Here is an 18292-nt window from a genome sequence, read left to right as displayed (position 1 = left end):
TAGTCTGAAAGCAACATTTCCACACTCCTAAACACTCCTAGGTCCACTATTTCCGATGTGATAGTGAAGTGGAAACGTGAAGGAACACGTACAACACAGAAGGAAACAGGTCGGTCTGTTGACTGACAGAGACCACTGACAGTTGAAGAGGGTCGTAATGTGTAATCGACAGACATCTACCCAGACCATCGTACAGGAATTCCAAACTGCATCATGATCTACTGCAAGTACTATGACAGTTAGTCGGGAGGTGAGAAAACATGGATTTCATGGTCAAGCGGCTGCTCATAAGCCACACATTACGCCAGTAAATACCAAATGTCACCTCGCTTGGTGTAAGGAGCGTAACCACTGGACGATTGAACAGTGGAAAAACGTTGTGTGAAGTGACGAATCATGGTACACAATGTGGCAATCCCGTGGCAGGAGGTGGCTATAGCGAATGCCTGGTGAATGTCATCTGTCAGCGTGTGTAGTGCCAACAGTAAAATTCATAGCCGGTGGTGTTATGGTGTGGTCGTGTTTATCATGTGGGAGCTTGCAACCCTTGTCTTTTTGTGCGTGGCACTATCACAGCACAGGCCCACATTGATGTTTTAAGCAGCTTCATGCTTCCCACTGTTGGAGAGAAATTCGGGGATGGTGATTGCATCCTGCAACACGATCAATCACTTGTTAATAATGAGGGGCAAGTGACGGAGTGGTTACACGACAAAAACACCCCTGTAATGGATTAACATGCTCAGGCCTGACCTCAATTCTATAGAAAACCTTTGGGATGTTTTGAAACGCCTTCATGCCAGACCTCACCGACCGACATCGATACTTCCCCTCAGTGAAGCACCCCGTGAAGAATGGGTTGCAATTCCCAAAGAAAGCTTCCAGCACCTGACTGAACGTATGCCTGCGAGAGTTGAAGCTGTCATCAAGGCTAAGGGTGGGCCAACACGATATTGAATTCCAGCACTACCGATGGTATCGCCACGAACTTGTAAGTCGTTTTTAGCCAGGTGTCAGGATACTTTTGATCACACAGTGTATATACTTCTTACAAAATCAAAAAGAGGTTGCATTTTATTGCAGTGGTCCAAATTATAAGTCAGACGAAACAGTTTGAGGAATATTACCGTTTTGAATGAAAGGTGAACAAGGAATTTTGTACGTTGGTGCTGACACAATAGCAGAAACGTGTGGAGTGACAGACACAAAGCAACGAAGACATGAACCTCATGGGCTTACTTAATTAAAACCCACCAATCCTTTTTCAATTTTTGGTGACTGTAACCATTCTTAATTTTGATAATAGCGTCTTGTGTTGAAGTAATGGACCATTGATTATGTAAAGATCCTTATAAGAAATTAGTACTGTGCCCAACTGCGCCAAGTTCTTTTAAATTCCTCAGTAGTGCCTGTAACAATTTATTTATTTTTTAGCGTTATTGAAACATGCCAGATTCCAGTCAGGCTTCCTTAACGGGTATTTCATTGCCATTGTGTAGAATAAAACAGAACTTCAGCATTGGAATTCTGGTTCATTTCCCCTAATGTTTAAACTGTATTAGGTGTAATTACTTCAGCGCCCCTATGAGTGAACGTACAACAGTTTCGTGTATGTACAGCACACAGCAATTGACGCTAATTCTGAAATAAAATGAAAGCTGTATGAGGGCTGCCGAGATCAGAACGTACACCAAAATTCTCACCCACTACAAATATCTCATCAAATGTTGCCAACAACAGGCACGCAACCGCTCACAGGCGATAATGATTTATGAATTCTCACACACAGTTAAAGCAATATTTAATGACATAAAATCATCAGATCCCAGTTCATCTCTGTCACAGGCAGGAGTCTTTGTTGTGATCTTAGTCTACATATTAAATTTTACACACCCCTTTGTACCCAAAAAATCCTCAAAAAAATGTTTCAAATGGCTCTAAGCACTATGGGACTTAACATCTGAGGTCATCAGTCCCCTAGACTTAGAACTACTTAAACCTAACTAACCTAAAGACTTCAAACACAAACATCGCCAAGGCAGGATTCGAATGTGCGGCCGTAGTAGCAGCTCGGTTCCGGACTAAAGCGCCTAGAACCGTTCGGCCACAACGTCCGGCAAAAAATTAATCCTAAAATTTAATCGTTTATTTCTAGTAATAAATTCTATATGACCAATAACAAAAATTCCCGTTCTTCTGTTCCTTGGCTGGTGTTGCAACGTTTATGGTGAGGAGTGTACATACCGGTAATGTTAGAGGTTTCGTCTGTAGGCTCCCTGCACGCCCAGACGATTGAGTAGCTCTCGTAGTCTGTGTCCAGGACCCAGTAGGGTGCTGCCACTGTCAACACAAAGAAATAAAATTATGTGAACACCGAAACACACATGCAGTTTTACAACTACTACTAATTTTTAAAATTAGAAAGTTTTGGCTTCTTGTTTACTGCCTATTGGAGCTACAGGTTTGTCTTATATGGCTACGTAAAGGTCATGTAGTCCAAGACTAGAATCAATATTACATTCCTAAGGTCAATACCGAACATGGCTATTGTTTGCACTAAAAGTTTAAACACAGTCACATTCTAAAATGAAATGTCTTTCACAAAAGGAGTACTGCGTCCGGTTAATTACTTCATATACTCTAGCTGCAGCAGGCTAATTGCCATACTAGTGAAGCGAATATTAAACATTGCATGAAATTCTCCATACTGACCTGGTACGTCTGGGAAGTGCACTGTAAGTTTGGCCTCTCCAGAGTTGGGGTCATCAATCTCGGCCCAGCCGATGATGTCGTTGAAGGCCCCTGCAGTCGTGTTGTACATCCTGTTGTGTACGGTCACGTTGTTGTCGCCAGCCAGCGAGTACTCTGCCGTGACACACTGGGCGCCTGCCTCGAAGGGAGCCAGTCCGAACCTGGCGATCTCGTACCACACGCCCAGGTACTGCACACAGACACGAGCACAATGGTCAGAACCTGCTCAACAGTCACAAGTTCCCGGTTCAAATGGAGTTAACTACGTTGAGTGATACCTCGGAGGCGTTAAACTGGGAGACTGCAGGCTTGTCGCACGTGCTGACTCTGACAGTGCACTGTTGTGGGTCTTGTGGGGTGTCTGTGTAGCGGCTCCGCGGCAGGCCAAGGGCCTCCAGCTTCTCATTCACCTGCTGCTCCTGCTCTGCTGTCAGCTCGGAATTCCGTGACAGGATCCATGACGTCTCTGCGAACATACGATATCTCTTCGTTAATGCGAATCCCTACTCCTGGTTTCTATTTTAACCTTCTCGAGCATTGCCAAATCACGTATGTTTATTTACACCATCACATCATCTCACTGAAAACTAAAATTCTGCTTCCAGAGATAACTAGTGCTGCAGCTGCAGGCTATGGGTCTTATCCGAAATACGACCTCTTTGTTTCCTCCCTTCAAGTTGCAGTTTAACAAACAAGAACACATCTATAAAATACATGTAAGATATAATCTGATTATTCGTATCATTCCACGTGTCTCGTCATGAATTAATAGGGGTTAATCACAGGACAAGTGTGTGACACTTAACAACAAGTTTCATATTCCCTGTTTTCTGTTTGAGTGGCTCATACATAAGTTTCTATTACATGGAAGCCACTAAAACAAATTATACTGAACTGATTTGGGGCTACAGTGATCCCTTGTTTTGTAAAAAATATTATAGTCCGGCGCTATGACACGGATTCAAAATGAAATTAACAAGATGTTCAATTTTTCACTTCCTTACAATGTTTTCACTCTCCTAGCTCCAATACGTGGCAAATGGGATCTTAGCAGTAGAGATATTTCGGTCTTCGCTTTAATAGCTTTTATTACACATAAATCGGCACAAAATAACATAAAAGGTGAAACATTTATACGATATAAGCGAGTGACTTGAAGATAAATAATAACTGTTGGTTTCTGTCGCCGTTATTTAAGTCATATCTAGCGTAGAAATAGTGATTCAAGAAATTAATGTCTTCAGTGATTACAATCAGATACACTGAAAGTGATGTTACGTGCACTGGGAATGGATGGACTTAGGTGATGGAAGAGTACAAACTTTCTATGGTTATTGTGTAATGTGTGTGTAAAAGTCGGAGGGGAGAGAATCTGTGGTGTATTGAGGAAGATTGCAAGCAGTAGTGAGGGGGAGTCGGAGTAGTCAACATCAGTAGAAATGATTTGTTTGTAAGTTATAGTCCGGAGGTAGAAACAGTAAATCACGGAAATTCTGTAGCAATGTTTTAATAATATTCCTTATGTGGCTTTAAGACAGTAACAAAGTTGCAACGATGGTCCTCAACAATTGTGATTATTTTTTCCTTTTAACGCACTAGCTTCTATGCCTGTTCACGGGAGACATACGAAATACTGTAGCCTCTAAAAACCACTCAGCGAAACCTAATCTGCCAAGAGATTTAATTTCGGCTAGGTATTTGAATTCTGCCCAGCTCAACACATCCACAAACATTTACAACAGTACATATCCACTGCAGATAAACAGAATAGTTTCTGTCCGAGACTTGTGGTGCCAACTCCCTCCAGCGACCAACCAAGGCCTCATTGCTTGCATGCCTGGACGCGTCGCCGCCGTTATCCGTGAAAAAGGTGGACATACCGGCTGTTAAGTAGGAGGTCACAATGTGCTGGCTGCTGAGTGTACATGCCCCAGCCACCTGGCCCGACCCACCAGCCCTAATATATCAATGACACTGCTTTCCACGGGCTCCCACTACCCACCAAGCTCCTCCATTACATATTCGGATATACTGCAATTTCTTCGACTAATGTTATAACCTATGATACCTATTAACTAAAAACTCATAACCTTACCATCCTACAAACATGCTATCATTTCACCTAACACACAAAATTATTGAACTAACCCTCAATCGCAAAATAACCAGGCGATTTCATCTCATAAATACTCAAACAAAGTCGACAACAGAGTAAATTTACTTGAAAGAAAAGTCGATTTCACATGTGAATTACATCCTTCCACCATCCTTCATATACACTTATTACTATACTGTGTATTACCAATAACGGAGTTTCTTTGTTTGCTACCTTGGCTAGTGTTGCAATATTATCGGTTGCAGCGTACATACCGGTAATGTTGGAAGTTTCATCTGTAGGTTCCCTGCAGGCCCAGACAATTGAGTAGCTCTTGTAGTCTGTGTCCAAGACCCAGTACGGAGCTGCCACTGTCAACACAAAGGAACAGAACTGAATGAGCTTTTAGAGATATGTACGCAGGTTAGCTGCTACTTGCAGTTTAAAAGTTATTTCTTTGGTATCTACGAAAACTGTTGGCTTCTTATTGCTAGTCTGGCAGTTATTTTTGACTTAAAAGTGTCATGGTGATCTATCTAATGACAGAAAATTGCCGATTATTCTAACGTTCAGAACTCCAGGAAGAGACTGCCAAGGAGCAGCGATCGAAAGAAAAATATTGAATAACCAACGAAAGTGCAACTTTGTACGTATCGAACGCGAAATTTCAGAATTTAAAATGTGTTAGAAAAGCCGGGAAATCGGAAAATGAAAATGATAAGGATTAGTCTAAATATACTGGCAGCCAGTGAGGTGACATGGAAGGCAGACAAGAGTTCATTGTCATACGAGTACGGGGTAATATCAACAGCAACAGAAAATTGTATAATGAGATATGATTCGTAATGAATGGGACGGTAAGATAGAGATCGAGCCACTGTGATAAGTGCAGCGCTTTAGTCCTTCTGATAAAAATCGATAGGAGAATAACACCGACAACAATAGTTCAGGTTCACGTGCAAACAACGCAAGCAAAAGATAAAGAGAAAGTATATTATGATGTTGAATGAGTAATTCATTACGTCAAGAGGTATGGAAATGCCATAGTCATGGGGGCAGGAATGCAGTTAAGGAGATGGTTACAGGAGAATATGAAATTGGTAGGAGGAATGACAAGGACAAACACTCAGTGAATTTCAGTTAATAATAGTGAACACTCCGTTCCAGAATCACAAGAGGAGGAGGTATACTAGGAGAAGGCCTGAAGATACACGAAGAGTCCAGTTAGATTACCTCTTCCTCAGGCAAAGATCCTGAAACCAGATACTGGATTATAAGGTGTTCCTAGCAGCAAATACAGAATCAGATTATAATTTAGTAATTTCCAAGAGTACACTGATGTTTAAGAATATGTTCAGGAACAATCAATGCACAAAGAATTGAGACACGGAGGTACTAAAGCGTGAAGTGATAAACTTTATGTCATGGAGGCTATAGATATTCTGATAATGAATGCGTTAGTAGGCAGTTCAGCTGAAGCGCAATGAATGTTTATAAAAGGCAATCACTGAAGTTGGTGAGAAGAACATAGGTACAAGGTACAAACAAGGTAAAGGCGAAAAGCTCATGAGTAACAAGAGAAAGACCTCAGTTGATGCACCGTTCACGAAAATTCTGGAAAATAGAGAGACAAGTCACTTCCGAAAAAATAGAGACGAAGTATAGGGAAGTTAATGTGAAAATTCCTGCATCGCAAATATGAAGAAATTGAAAACGAAATGATATTCAATAGGACTGACTCAGCATACAGAAAAGTCAAATCAACTTTCAGCAGAATTCCAAGCAAGAGTGGTAAATTAAGAGTGCAATGGGAATTCCACTGTTAAACACAAAGAAGATGGCACATAGCTAGAAACACGACAATGAACGCCTCTATCACAAGAGGAATTCCCTGATGTCGTGATGGAATAACGAAAAGATGTCGACACGTAAGAGATAGGGAAGTCAGAAATAGGAAAAAAGAGACATGAGAGGGGAGGTACACCAACGGACTTTCGGAAGAAGCATCAACCCTACAATTCCCTAGATCACAAGTGCCGACAAGCGTGCGAGTTCTCACACAGTCAGCTTAACAGCTCATGCATACAGATTGGTGACGAGAGTAATACTTAGAAGAATGGGGAAGAAAATTAAGGATGAGTTAGATGGCGCTCCGTTTGACTGCAGAAAAGGTAAAGACACCAGAGAGGACGTTCTAAAGTTGCGGTTGAAAGTGCAACCAATTTACAAGAAAAATCAAGATACATTCATAAATTTGTCGACCTGGAAAAAGCGTCCGACGATGTAAAATTATGTAAGGTGTTCGAAATTCTGAGGGTAATACACTACTGGCTATTAAATTTATTACACCAAGAGGAAATTCAGATGATAAACGTGTATTCATTAGACAAATATATTATACTACAAAACACATGTGTTTATATGTTCACGCAATTTTGCTGCATACATCCTGAGAAATCAGTACCCAGAACAACCACCTCTGGCCGTAATAACGGCATTCTTACGCCTTGGCATTGAGTCAAACAGAGCTTGTATGGCGTGTACAGGTACATCAGCCCATGCAGTTTCAACACTATAACACAGTTCATCAAGAGTAGTGACAGGCTTATTGTAACGATCCAGCTGTTGGGCCACCATTGAACAGACGTCTTCAATTGGTGAGAGACCTGGAGAATGTGCTCGCAAGGGCAGCAGTTGAACATTTTTTGTGTCCAGAAAGGCCCGTACAGGACCTGCAACATGCGGTCGTGCATTATCCTGCTGAAATGTAGGGTTTCGCAGGGATCGAATGAAGCGTAGAGCCACGGGTCGTAACACATCTGAAATGTAACTTACACAGTTCAAAGTGCCGTCAATGCGAACAAGAGGGGACCGAGACATGTAATCAATGGCATCCCATACCATCACATCGGATGATACGCCACGATAGCGATGACGAATACACGCTTCCAATGTGCGTTCACCGCGATGTCGCCAAACACGGATGCGACCAGCATGATGCTTTAAACAGAACCTGGATTCATCCGAAAAAATTACGTTTTGCCATTCGTGCACCCAGGATCGTCGTTGAGTACACCATCGCAGGCGCTCCTGTGTGTGATGCAGCGTCAAGGGTAACCGCAGCCGTGTTCTCCGAGCTGATAGTCCATGCTGCAGCAAACGTCGTCGAACTGTTCGTGCAGATGGTTGTTGTCTTGCAAACGTCCCCATCTGTAACTCAGGGATCGAGACGTGGATGCTCGATCCGTTACAGCCATGCGGATAAGATGCCTATCATCTCGACTACTAATGATCCGAGGTCGTTGGGATCCAACACGGCGTTCCGTATTACCCTCCTGAACCCATCGATTCCATATTCTGCTAACAGTCATTGGATCTCGACTAACGCGAGCAGCAATGTCGCTATACGATAAACCGCAATCGCGATAATCTACAATCCGACCTTTATAAAAGTCGGAAACGTGATGATACGCATTTGTCCTCCTAACACGAGGCATCACAACAACGTTTCACCAGGCAACGCCGGTCAACTGCTGCTTATGTGTGAGAAATTAGTTGGAAACTCTCCTTATGTCAGCACGTTGTATGTATTGCCACCGGTGCCAACATTGCGTGAATGCTCTGAAATGCTAATCATTTGCTTATCACAGCAACTTCCTCCTGTCAGCTAAGTTTTGCGTCTGTGCACGTCATCTTCGTGGTATAGAAATTTTAATGCCCTGTAATGTATGTGTAAGCTTCAGAAAAAGAGAGGTAATGTACAATACATACAGGAACCAAGATGCAACAGTCTGAGCACGATACGAAGAATTTGCTCGGATTAAAACTGGAATAAGATATGGTTCAAATGGCTCTGAGCACTATGGGACACAACTGCTGTGGTCATTAGTCCCCTAGAACTTAGAACTACTTAAACCTAACGAACCTAAGGACATCACACACATCCAGGCCCGAGGCAGGATTCTAACCTGCGTCCGTAGCAGTCGCACGAATAATATATGGATGTAGTCTTTACCTCTACTCTTCAATCATTATAACGAAGAAGCAACGACGAGAAACGAAAGAAAATGTCAATAGTGGGATTAAATTTAAAGGTGAAAGAATATCCGTGTCATGATTCGCTCATGTCATTGCTATGCTGAGAGAAAGTGAAGCATATCTAATGCATCTGCTGATTGGAAAGCAAGGTTAGAGACTGCAAAATGTGGACTGAGAGTAAAGTGCGGAAAGCCGAAGTAATGGGAAGTACTAAAAAGAGAACTCATTTGACATTGAAACCGGGGATCAGGAAGTAGACGAAGGTAAAGAATTTGGCAACCTACGTAGCAAAATAACCTATAATGGACGGATCAAGGAGGACATGAAAAGCAGACTATCAGTTGCAAAACGGGCATTCCTGGCCACGAGAAGTCTACTCGTATCAAACATTGGTCAAAATTTGAAGAAGAAATTTCTGAGAGTGGACGTATAGGGCAGAGCATTGTTTGGTAGTGAAAGATTCCCTGAGGGAAAACCGGAACATGCAAGAATCGAGGCATTTGAGATGTCGTACTATGGAGGACTGTTGAAGAACAGGTGTCCTGAAAAGGTAAGAAATGAGAAGAGGTACTTTGTACACGGCACAGACCGGAATCACGCTGTAGAGACAAGATCGTAGGATATCTATTTAGCAATCAGGGAATAGTTTGCATTTTAGTAGGGGGAGCTATAGAGTGTAGGAACTGTAGAGGGAGACAGAGACAGATATACATACAACAAATAACTGAGAATATAGACTGCAATTGCTACTCTGAGATGCAAAGATTGGCACAGGTGAGGACTTCTTGGTGGACCTCATAACACGAACAGAAGACTGATGACTTAAAAAAAGGGATGATACTTGTTTGTCATACATTGGAAGCTCAACTACAAATAGACTTAGCGAGAAATCAATATTAACATTTTTAAGGTCACTACTTAATTTAGCCCTTGTAGCACTAACAACTACCAACAAGTCCACATTTTAAAATAACTCTCTTCCATAAAAGGAGTACTACATAGTGTTTACTACCTCATTTACTTGATGTTGTCGGCTTGCAGCACACTAACTAACTACGAAATAAGGGAATAATTCCTCATTTCTGAATTCTCCATACTCACCTGGTACACCTGGAAAGTGCACCGTAAGTTTGGCCTCTCCGGAATTAGGGTCATCAAACTCGGCCCAGCCCGTGATGTCGTTGAAGGCCCCTGCAGTCGTGTTGTACATCCTGTTGTGTACGGTCACGTTGTTGTCTCCAGCCAGCGAGTACTCTGCCGTGACACACTGGGCGCCTGCCTCGAAGGGAGCCAGTCCGAACCTGGCGATCTCGTACCACACGCCCAGGTACTGCACACAGACACGAGCACAATGGTCAGCACCTGCTCAACAGTCACAAGTTCCCGGTTGAAATGGAGTTAACTACGTTGAGTGATACCTCAGAGGCGTTAAACTGGGAGACTGCAGGCTTGTCGCACGTGCTGACTCTGACAGTGCACTGTTGTGGGTCTTGTGGGGTGTCTGTGTAGCGGCTCCGCGGCAGGCCAAGGGCCTCCAGCTTCTCATTCACCTGCTGCTCCTGCTCTGCTGTCAGTTCGGAATTCCGTGACAGGATCCATGACGTCTCTGCGAACATACGATATCTCTTCGTTAATGCGAATCCCTACTCCTGGATTCTATTTTAACCTTCTCGAGCATTGCCAAATCACGTATGTTTATTTACACCATCACATCATCTCACTGAAAACTAAAATTCTGCTTCCAGAGATAACTAGTGCTGCAGCTGCAGGCTATGGGTCTTAGCCGAAATACGACCTCTTTGTTTCCTCCCTTCAAGTTGCAGTTTAACAAACAAGAACACATCTATAAAATACATGTAAGATATAATCTGATTATTCGTTTCATTCCACATGTCTCGTCATGAATTAATAGGGATTAATCACAGGACAAGTGTGTGACACTTAACAACAAGTTTCATATTCCCTGTTTTCTGTTTGAGTGGCTCATACATAAGTTTCTATTACATGGAAGCCACTAAAACAAATTATACTGAAAAGATTTCGGGGCTACAGTGATCCCTTGTTTTGTAAAAAAATTATAGTCCGGCGCTATGACACGGATTCAAAATGAAATTAACAAGATTTTCAATTTTTCACTTCCTTACAATGTTTTCACTCTCCTAGCTCCTATACGTGGCAAACGGGATCTTAGCAGTAGAGATATTTCGGACTTCGCTTTAATAGCTTTTATTACACATAAATCGGCACAAAATAACATAAAAGGTGAAACATTTATACGATATAAGCGAGTGACTTGAAGATAAATAATAACTGTTGGTTTCTGTCGCTGTTAGTTAAGTCATATCTAGCGTAGAAATAGTGATTCAAGAAATTAATGTCTTCAGTGATTACAATCAGATACACTGAAAGTGATGTTACGTGCACTGGGAATGGATGGACTTAGGTGATGGAAGAGTACAAACTTTCTATGGTTATTGTGTAATGTGTGTGTAAAAGTCGGAGGGGAGAGAATCTGTGGTGTATTGAGGAAGATTGCAAGCAGTAGTGAGGGGGAGTCGGAGTAGTCAACATCAGTAGAAATGATTTGTTTGTAAGTTATAGTCCGGAGGTAGAAACAGTAAATCACGGAAATTCTGTAGCAATGTTTTAATAATATTCCTTATGTGGCTTTAAGACAGTAACAAAGTTGCAACGATGGTCCTCAACAATTGTGATTATTTTTTCCTTTTAACGCACTAGCTTCTATGCCTGTTCACGGGAGACATACGAAATACTGTAGCCTCTAAAAACCACTCAGCGAAACCTAATCTGCCAAGAGATTTAATTTCGGCTAGGTATTTGAATTCTGCCCAGCTCAACACATCCACAAACATTTACAACAGTACATACCCACTGCAGATAAACAGAATAGTTTCTGTCCGAGACTTGTGGTGCCAACTCCCTCCAGCGACCAACCAAGGCCTCATTGCTTGCATGCCTGGACGCGTCGCCGCCGTTATCCGTGAAAAAGGTGGACATACCGGCTGTTAAGTAGGAGGTCACAATGTGCTGGCTGCTGAGTGTACATGCCCCAGCCACCTGGCCCGACCCACCAGCCCTAATATATCAATGACACTGCTTTCCACGGGCTCCCACTACCCACCAAGCTCCTCCATTACATATTCGGATATACTGCAATTTCTTCGACTAATGTTATAACCTATGATACCTATTAACTAAAAACTCATAACCTTACCATCCTACAAACATGCTATCATTTCACCTAACACACAAAAAAATATTGGACTAACCCTCAATCGCAAAATAACCAGGCTATTTCATCTCATAAATATTCAAACAAAGTCGACAACAGAGTAAATTTACTTGAAAGAAAAGTCGATTTCACATGTGAATTACATCCTTCCACCATCCTTCATATACACTTATTACTATACTGTGTATTACCAATAACGGAGTTTCTTTGTTTGCTACCTTGGCTAGTGTTGCAATATTATCGGTTGCAGCGTACATACCGGTAATGTTGGAAGTTTCATCTGTAGGTTCCCTGCAGGCCCAGACAATTGAGTAGCTCTTGTAGTCTGTGTCCAAGACCCAGTACGGAGCTGCCACTGTCAACACAAAGGAACAGAACTGAATGAGCTTTTAGAGATATGTACGCAGGTTAGCTGCTACTTGCAGTTTTAAAAGTTATTTCTTTGGTATCTACGAAAACTGTTGGCTTCTTATTGCTAGTCTGGCAGTTATTTTTGACTTAAAAGTGTCATGGTGATCTATCTAATGACAGAAAATTGCCGATTATTCTAACGTTCAGAACTCCAGGAAGAGACTGCCAAGGAGCAGCGATCGAAAGAAAAATATTGAATAATCAACGAAAGTGCAACTTTGTACGTATCGAACGCGAAATTTCAGAATTTAAAATGTGTTAGAAAAGCCGGGAAATCGGAAAATGAAAATGATAAGGATTAGTCTAAATATACTGGCAGCCAGTGAGGTGACATGGAAGGCAGACAAGAGTTCATTGTCATACGAGTACGGGGTAATATCAACAGCAACAGAAAATTGTATAATGAGATATGATTCGTAATGAATGGGACGGTAAGATAGAGATCGAGCCACTGTGATAAGTGCAGCGCTTTAGTCCTTCTGATAAAAATCGATAGGAGAATAACACCGACAACAATAGTTCAGGTTCACGTGCAAACAACGCAAGCAAAAGATAAAGAGAAAGTATATTATGATGTTGAATGAGTAATTCATTACGTCAAGAGGTATGGAAATGCCATAGTCATGGGGGCAGGAATGCAGTTAAGGAGATGGTTACAGGAGAATATGAGATTGGTAGGAGGAATGACAAGGACAAACACTCAGTGAATTTCAGTTAATAATAGTGAACACACCGTTCCAGAATCACAAGAGGAGGAGGTATACTAGGAGAAGGCCGGAAGATACACGAAGAGTCCAGTTAGATTACCTCTTCCTCAGGCAAAGACCCTGAAACCAGATATTGGATTATAAGGTGTTCCTAGCAGCTTATACAGAATCAGATTATAATTTACTAATGTCCAAGAGTAGACTGAAGTTTAAGAAAATGTCCAGAAGCAAACAATGCACAAAGAATTGAGACACGGAGGTACTGAAGCGTAAAGTGACAAACTTCATGTCATGGAGGTTATAGATATTCTGATAATGAATGCGTTAGTAGGCAGTTCAGCTGAAGTGCAATGAATCTTTATAAAAGGCAATCACTGAAGTTGGTGAGAAAAACATAGGTACAAGGAAGGTAACGGCGAAGAGCTCATGAGTAACAAGAGAAATACCTCAGTTGATGCACCGTTCCCGAAAATTCTGGAAAATAGAGAGACAAGTCACTTCCGAAAAAATAGAGACGAAGTGTAGGGAAGTTAATGTGAAAATTCCTGCATCGCAAATATGAAGAAATTGAAAACGAAATGATATTCAATAGGACTGACTCAGCATACAGAAAAGTCAAATCAACCTTCAGCAGAATTCCAAGCAAGGGTGGTAAATTAAGAGTGCAATGGGAATTCCACTGTTAAACACAAAGAAGATGGCACATAGCTAGAAACACTACAATGAACGCCTCTATCACAAGAGGAATTCCCTGATGTCGTCATGGAATAACGAAAAGATGTCGACACGTAAGAGATAGGGAAGTCTGCAATAGGAAAAAAGAGCCATGAGAGTGGAGGTATACCAACGGACTTTCGGAAGAAGCATCAACCCTACAATTACCTAGATCACAAGTGCCGACAGTTGTGCGAGTTCTCACACAGTCAGCTTAACAGCTCATGCATATAGATTGGTGACGAGAGTAATACTTAGAAAAATGGGGAAGAAAATTAAGGATGAGTTAGATGGCGCTCCGTTTGACTGCAGAAAAGGTAAAGACACCAGAGAGGACGTTCTAACGTTGCGGTTGAAAGTGCAACCAATTTACAAGAAAAATCAAGATACATTCATAAATTTGTCGACCTGGAAAAAGCGTCCGACGATGTAAAATTATGTAAGGTGTTCGAAATTCTGAGGGTAATACACTACTGGCTATTAAATTTGTTACACCAAGAGGAAATTCAGATGATAAACGTGTATTCATTAGACAAATATATTATACTACAACTGACATGTGTTTATATGTTCACGCAATTTTGCTGCATACATCCTGAGAAATCAGTACCCAGAACAACCACCTCTGGCCGTAATAACGGCCTTCATACGCCTTGGCATTGAGTCAAACAGAGCTTGTATGGCGTGTACAGGTACATCAGCCCATGCAGTTTCAACACTATAACACAGTTCATCAAGAGTAGTGACAGGCTTATTGTAACGATCCAGCTGTTGGGCCACCATTGACCAGACGTCTTCAATTGGTGAGAAACCTGGAGAATGTGCTCGCAAGGGCAGCAGTTGAACATTTTTTGTGTCCAGAAAGGCCCGTACAGGACCTGCAACATGCGGTCGTGCATTATCCTGCTGAAATGTAGGGTTTCGCAGGGATCGAATGAAGCGTAGAGCCACGGGTCGTAACACATCTGAAATGTAACTTACACAGTTCAAAGTGCCGTCAATGCGAACAAGAGGGGACCGAGACATGTAATCAATGGCATCCCATACCATCACATCGGATGATACGCCACGATAGCGATGACGAATACACGCTTCCAATGTGCGTTCACCGCGATGTCGCCAAACATGGATGCGACCAGCATGGTGCTTTAAACAGAACATGGATTCATCCGAAAAAATTACGTTTTGCCATTCGTGCACCCAGGATAGTCGTTGAGTACACCATCGTAGGCGCTCCTGTGTGTGATGCAGCGTCAAGGGTAACCGCAGCCGTGTTCTCCGAGCTGATAGTCCATGCTGCAGCAAACGTCGTCGAACTGTTCGTGCAGATGGTTGTTGTCTTGCAAACGTCCCCATCTGTAACTCAGGGATCGAGACGTGGATGCTCGATCCGTTACAGCCATGCGGATAAGATGCCTATCATCTCGACTACTAATGATCCGAGGTCGTTGGGATCCAACACGGCGTTCCGTATTACCCTCCTGAACCCATCGATTCCATATTCTGCTAACAGTCATTGGATCTCGACTAACGCGAGCAGCAATGTCGCTATACGATAAACCGCAATCGCGATAATCTACAATCCGACCTTTATCAAAGTCGGAAACGTGATGATACGCATTTGTCCTCCTAACACGAGGCATCACAACAACGTTTCACCAGGCAACGCCGGTCAACTGCTGCTTATGTGTGAGAAATTAGTTGGAAACTCTCCTTATGTCAGCACGTTGTATGTATTGCCACCGGTGCCAACATTGTGTGAATGCTCTGAAATGCTAATCATTTGCATATCACAGCAACTTCTTCCTGTCAGCTAAGTTTTGCGCCTGTGCACGTCATCTTCGTGGTATAGAAATTTTAATGCCCTGTAATGTATGTGTAAGCTTTAGAAAAAGAGAGGAAATGTACAATACATACAGGAACCAAGATGCAACAGTCTGAGCACGATACGAAGAATTTGCTCGGATTAAAACTGGAATAAGATATGGTTCAAATGGCTCTGAGCACTATGGGACACAACTGCTGTGGTCATTAGTCCCCTAGAACTTAGAACTACTTAAACCTAACGAACCTAAGGACATCACACACATCCAGGCCCGAGGCAGGATTCGAACCTGCGACCGTAGCAGTCGCACGAATAATATATGGATGTAGTCTTTACCTCTACTCTTCAATCATTATAACGAAGAAGCAACGACGAGAAACGAAAGAAAATGTCAATAGTGGGATTAAATTTAAAGGTGAAAGAATATCCGTGTCATGATTCGCTCATGTCATTGCTATGCTGAGAGAAAGTGAAGCATATCTAATGCATCTGCTGATTGGAAAGCATGGTTAGAGACTGCAAAATGTGGACTGAGAGTAAAGTGCGGAAAGCCGAAGTAATGGGAAGTACTAAAAAGAGAACTCATATGACATTGAAACCGGGGAACAGGAAGTAGACGAAGGTGAAGAATTTGGCAACCTACGTAGCAAAATAACCTATAATGGACGGATCAAGGAGGACATGAAAAGCAGACTATCAGTTGCAAAACGGGCATTCCTGGCCACGAGAAGTCTACTCGTATCAAACATTGGTCAAAATTTGAAGAAGAAATTTCTGAGAGTGGACGTATAGGGCAGAGCATTGTTTGGCAGTGAAAGATTCCCTAAGGGAAAACCGGAACATGCAAGAATCGAGGCATTTGAGATGTCGTACTATGGAGGACTGTTGAAGAACAGGTGTCCTGAAAAGGTAAGAAATGAGAAGAGGTACTTTGTACACGGCACAGACCGGAATCACGCTGTAGAGACAAGATCGTAGGATATCTATTTAGCAATCAGGGAATAGTTTGCATTTTAGTAGGGGGAGCTATAGAGTGTAGGAACTGTAGAGGGAGACAGAGACAGATATACATACAACAAATAACTGAGAATATAGACTGCAATTGCTACTCTGAGATGCAAAGATTGGCACAGGTGAGGACTTCTTGGTGGACCTCATAACACGAACAGAAGACTGATGACTTAAAAAAAGGGATGATACTTGTTTGTCATACATTGGAAGCTCAACTACAAATAGACTTAGCGAGAAATCAATATTAACATTTTTAAGGTCACTACTTAATTTAGCCCTTGTAGCACTAACAACTACCAACAAGTCCACATTTTAAAATAACTCTCTTCCATAAAAGGAGTACTACATAGTGTTTACTACCTCATTTACTTGATGTTGTCGGCTTGCAGCACACTAACTAACTACGAAATAAGGGAATAATTCCTCATTTCTGAATTCTCCATACTCACCTGGTACACCTGGAAAGTGCACCGTAAGTTTGGCCTCTCCGGAATTAGGGTCATCAAACTCGGCCCAGCCCGTGATGTCGTTGAAGGCCCCTGCAGTCGTGTTGTACATCCTGTTGTGTACGGTCACGTTGTTGTCTCCAGCCAGCGAGTACTCTGCCGTGACACACTGGGCGCCTGCCTCGAAGGGAGCCAGTCCGAACCTGGCGATCTCGTACCACACGCCCAGGTACTGCACACAGACACGAGCACAATGGTCAGCACCTGCTCAACAGTCACAAGTTCCCGGTTGAAATGGAGTTAACTACGTTGAGTGATACCTCAGAGGCGTTAAACTGGGAGACTGCAGGCTTGTCGCACGTGCTGACTCTGACAGTGCACTGTTGTGGGTCTTGTGGGGTGTCTGTGTAGCGGCTCCGCGGCAGGCCAAGGGCCTCCAGCTTCTCATTCACCTGCTGCTCCTGCTCTGCTGTCAGTTCGGAATTCCGTGACAGGATCCATGACGTCTCTGCGAACATACGATATCTCTTCGTTAATGCGAATCCCTACTCCTGGATTCTATTTTAACCTTCTCGAGCATTGCCAAATCACGTATGTTTATTTACACCATCACATCATCTCACTGAAAACTAAAATTCTGCTTCCAGAGATAACTAGTGCTGCAGCTGCAGGCTATGGGTCTTAGCCGAAATACGACCTCTTTGTTTCCTCCCTTCAAGTTGCAGTTTAACAAACAAGAACACATCTATAAAATACATGTAAGATATAATCTGATTATTCGTTTCATTCCACATGTCTCGTCATGAATTAATAGGGATTAATCACAGGACAAGTGTGTGACACTTAACAACAAGTTTCATATTCCCTGTTTTCTGTTTGAGTGGCTCATACATAAGTTTCTATTACATGGAAGCCACTAAAACAAATTATACTGAAAAGATTTCGGGGCTACAGTGATCCCTTGTTTTGTAAAAAAATTATAGTCCGGCGCTATGACACGGATTCAAAATGAAATTAACAAGATTTTCAATTTTTCATTTC

The 18292-nt window shown here is 42.3% G+C and overlaps 1 protein-coding gene across 1 annotated transcript in view; it reads right to left on the bottom strand.

The window, feature by feature from the left end:
- Nucleotides 1-18292, bottom strand: part of LOC126355256 (uncharacterized) — a 121436-nt gene that overhangs the window by 44600 nt on the left and 58544 nt on the right. The window contains exons 8-16 of the mRNA XM_050005544.1: nucleotides 17572-17759; nucleotides 17255-17483; nucleotides 12397-12492; nucleotides 10303-10490; nucleotides 9986-10214; nucleotides 5122-5217; nucleotides 3030-3217; nucleotides 2713-2941; nucleotides 2245-2340 (exon numbers count right to left, since the gene is read on the bottom strand). Coding sequence (XP_049861501.1) covers nucleotides 2245-2340; nucleotides 2713-2941; nucleotides 3030-3217; nucleotides 5122-5217; nucleotides 9986-10214; nucleotides 10303-10490; nucleotides 12397-12492; nucleotides 17255-17483; nucleotides 17572-17759 — 1539 coding nt within the window. The remainder of the gene's footprint in view (nucleotides 1-2244; nucleotides 2341-2712; nucleotides 2942-3029; nucleotides 3218-5121; nucleotides 5218-9985; nucleotides 10215-10302; nucleotides 10491-12396; nucleotides 12493-17254; nucleotides 17484-17571; nucleotides 17760-18292) is intronic.

Source organism: Schistocerca gregaria, chromosome 1, assembly GCF_023897955.1.
Source record: "Schistocerca gregaria isolate iqSchGreg1 chromosome 1, iqSchGreg1.2, whole genome shotgun sequence".
Classification (NCBI taxonomy): domain Eukaryota; kingdom Metazoa; phylum Arthropoda; class Insecta; order Orthoptera; family Acrididae; genus Schistocerca; species Schistocerca gregaria.
This window is presented reverse-complemented; position numbering and strand designations above follow the sequence as displayed.